This window comes from Dissoconium aciculare (assembly GCF_010015565.1).
Source record: "Dissoconium aciculare CBS 342.82 unplaced genomic scaffold K489scaffold_5, whole genome shotgun sequence".
NCBI classification, from domain to species: Eukaryota; Fungi; Ascomycota; class Dothideomycetes; order Mycosphaerellales; family Dissoconiaceae; genus Dissoconium; species Dissoconium aciculare.
The window spans coordinates 1785608-1789153 of NW_022984955.1; the positions used below are offsets into that span (position 1 = coordinate 1785608).

Here is a 3546-nt window from a genome sequence, read left to right on the forward strand (position 1 = left end):
ATGGTATTGGAGCATCACAGGCAATCGCACAGGCGGGGATAGGTGCTCAACGATCAAAAAGGACTTGTAATGAAGCTGAGTCTGAACGAGGACCTCCAACTCAACGACGATGTAGAAACTGCGGAATAGCTGGACACAACTCACGAACTTGCCAGACAGATAGAGATGCTCCTTCTGAACCATATCCTAGCATAGCAGATGTATAACTAAGTGTGTGGTTGAATAAACAACGGTTGTAGTCACCTCAGTTGTAATGCCAAGACAAAATGGCCCGTTCGGTGATTTGGCCCGCTCGGTGATAGATTACGTTAATAGCTTATTTAATATAATATATTTATAATGTATTAATAAGTAGCGCTAAAGGTAGTAATACCTTAGAAAGTAGTAATATTATAATTATAGTATAATTATAGACTTTATTTAATAGCAATAGTAAGATAATAGATTAATATTTATTAATATACTTATATTTAGGCTACTCTAGACGTATAGTTATATAATTACTAGTATAAATATTTAAAGTTCCCTAGAAGTTTTATAGATAAGAATAATGTTGCTTATATTATTAAAAATAAACTTATACAGTATATACTTAGCTACAATAAAAATACTTTTATAGAGAAGACAAAATTTAGTTTAGTACGGTAGGCGGTAATGTAGCACTGCTATATATACGGCCTATATGCTCGCTATAATTACAGCAGATATATTAAAAGAAATATTGACTACATAATGTTAATAAAAAGGCCGCCTTATACCGCGGGCGGAATTCCGATGAGTCTTACAGATTTGGAGAGTCGTTTATTAGCGTCACAATCGCCGATCAGCTTGAAATGAGCAGATTTTCTCTGAGCATTTGCTTGATTGGTCTCCTGCTCTGAACCTCGAATGCAAAGGAGAGATATGTCTCGGATGAGTCCTCCGATATCGCCGCATTGCACAAAAGACGCGAACAACTTATCTCAATTCAATCACAAGAGCTGAACTGCTCACCGATATGAGTTGCGTAGGTATCGGCCTCCATCCCACGCAAGCTTGTATCATCCTCGAGTTGCTTGGCAACAAAGTCTTTGACCGCAGCGAGAGTTCTGGATTTGAATAATCGATTATAGCCGAGAACTTTCTGTCGGCCCCATTGCCAATCGTCGCTGTCAACGTCGACCCGATCGCCCCAAGCATGCCATAGTAAGTCTTCATAGTTCGCAACAGAGTGTAGCATGAGTACATTCCACCGAGTCAGAAGATCAAGTTTGCCTTCGTAGATGGTCTTCTCTTCAACAGTCAATCTGTCTTTTGGGGGAACGAGTGAGTTCGCCGCCTTGGTTGTTCGCCTTATCGTCGTGCCAGCTTCCAGACATTCCCGCAACTTTTTGCGCTTCATTGCTGCTCCGACAGAAGCACCAGAGCCGCTGCTTTCGTGGATAGGGTCACCATGTGAAACGATTTGGGGCTGTTCGTCATTGCTTGGCTCTGGGCTGGGTGCTCTTGGAACGCAGAGAATGCGCGCGGAAGCAGGCGCTTCGCTTGAATTTGTTGCAGGAAGAGTAGCGAGAAGGCGCCGAGATTCTCTTAGAGGGTAACGACCATATCTTCGTGAGAAGTACAGTGGCTGACAGGTTGACACTGGCCAGTCAGACCCTCGGGAATACATTCCGGCAGTGTTCGTATCGTGCATGACCAGGTCGTCACTCGTGCATGAAGCAGTAATCTGTACAGGGCGGTGCGAGATAGCATCGCCATATCTATCTGCACAAAGAGCGGGAACGGCAAGCGCATATGGTGGGAGGAATTCTTCGGTGGATGAGAGCACACACGGCGTTTGCTGAGAGGCGAGCGACCCTGGTCGTCATCTGAGGAGAGTGACGCCTCGGCGCGCACTAGTCCAAGCTGAGGACTTTGCGACGGCAATGACCCTCGCACCCTCGCACCCTCGCCCCCTCCCCCCGGCAGGACGAGAGCGGGAACGAGGAGAGGGATTCGTGATGGCGCTTGTATACGCCTGCATACGCACGCTAGGCCGATCCGAGAAACATCTCTCCCTGCGATAGTCTGGTGTGCTCCAGGAATCGCGAACCGAGAATCTCCACGGCGACCACAGGTCTATTTTTAGCATTCATAGCTACTGTGCGAGACTATTCATCGATCATCACGAAGATGGGGTCGTATAAAAGGCGGGATCCTGCGATGTACTGCGTAGGAGCGGAGTCATTTGCGACGTTGAACTTGAAGCAGAAATATGATCCCACACGTTCTTATTCTAGTCCTCAGCGGCCTTGCACATGCTTATCAGCCGGCCCACAGTATCAAAGTCCGTAGTCATGAAGATACGATGAGGTTCACACCCCTGGAGGGTGTAGCCGCGGAAGGCTCTATCGTCCGCTTCAGCTCTTCCGCCGACGAGCTATCTCTGTATGGTTGGACAGGAGAAAGTCCGTGCGGCACACCATCAGCTACGACGTACCGCTACGCAGCAGAGAATACTGTTGGGTCTGGTGTCACACTGGAGATCGTCGCTGCAGACTGCCAGGTCATGTTCTTGTCCGTTGTCGATCCAGCGGAATATTGCGATCCCGATTATGTCTTCACGTTGCGCATCGAACCATCATCCCAGAGTGACAACACGCCAAGTCCGACGGCCCAGCCCTTTTCTGTCGACACAGATTGTGCATCCACTCCGCTAACAACGAGAGCGACCCGTCCGACCCTGGTCAAGAGACCGGGCTTCAGCCTGAGTCACACGAGGTCCGTGCGGCTCTCAACCGGGACATCCAGCTTCGAGCCTCGTCCCACGTGCCTCGAGAAGTTGAAGCGTCCAACATACAGCGTGTTTCCCCCGTCTCCCACTTCGCGACAGTCTCTTACTTTTCCGAGCATTCTACCGCCGAGATCGAATATCACGACAGCTCTCCAAGCTATTCCGACTGGACCCCAGCCGGCGACCGGAGGGTCTACGACTACAACTCCATATCTGCTCATGATTGCGCTGGTCGGATCATATGTCATTTGCAATGCTTATCTCTGAGGGACTCGGTAGCTCGGGCTCTTATGACCTTGTGTCCTGTGTCGTGTGATAATTTGTTGAAGAACTCGTACATTACAGTTTTGTATCTTGCTGGACAATCGTCTTCACTTGCGTTTTCGGTATTTGATTATATAGGAAACAAATAAAACACGCATCAGAGCCATGAAGTATCAACCCTGCCACTCGGAATATATACTTTCACTGTAGAACGACGACCCGCGCCGTTTTGCGTCTGCAATGTCGCTGGATGTTTGGGCATGAGAGCCATCGCTCTAGAAAGACTGTCAGGATTGTTGCTAAACGCGACAAAGTGAATTGTGTACATTTTGAGACAATGTGCGGTGGACCTCTTCGCGGCGCACCCAACGTAGCCGCTCAACTTCGGCGGCGTCGAATCTCTCCTGGCACTCCGACCACATCTTGATCCAGTAACGTCCCTCCCGGCGTCGCGAGCCACCCTATGTAACGAGCCAGCATTGGACACTTTGATCGATAATACTCTTCAACACCGATATGAATTTGCT

At 48.4% G+C, this 3546-nt stretch overlaps 2 protein-coding genes across 2 annotated transcripts; one reads left to right on the forward strand and one right to left on the reverse strand.

Moving 5' to 3' along the window:
• Window positions 1-967: 967 nt before the first annotated feature.
• K489DRAFT_409696 (uncharacterized protein) lies at window positions 968-1381 on the reverse strand (the record flags this gene model as incomplete). Its single annotated transcript, XM_033607620.1, has 1 exon — window positions 968-1381. The coding sequence occupies one exon, from the start codon at window positions 1379-1381 to the stop codon at window positions 968-970; it is 414 nt and encodes a 137-aa protein (XP_033460949.1).
• An 855-nt stretch (window positions 1382-2236) lies between these two features.
• On the forward strand, window positions 2237-3184 carry K489DRAFT_401149 (uncharacterized protein; the record flags this gene model as incomplete). Its single annotated transcript, XM_033607014.1, has 1 exon — window positions 2237-3184. One exon carries the CDS (start codon window positions 2237-2239, stop codon window positions 3020-3022), a length of 786 nt encoding a protein of 261 aa, XP_033460950.1. The 3' UTR covers window positions 3023-3184.
• Between the last annotated feature and the right edge of the window lie 362 nt (window positions 3185-3546).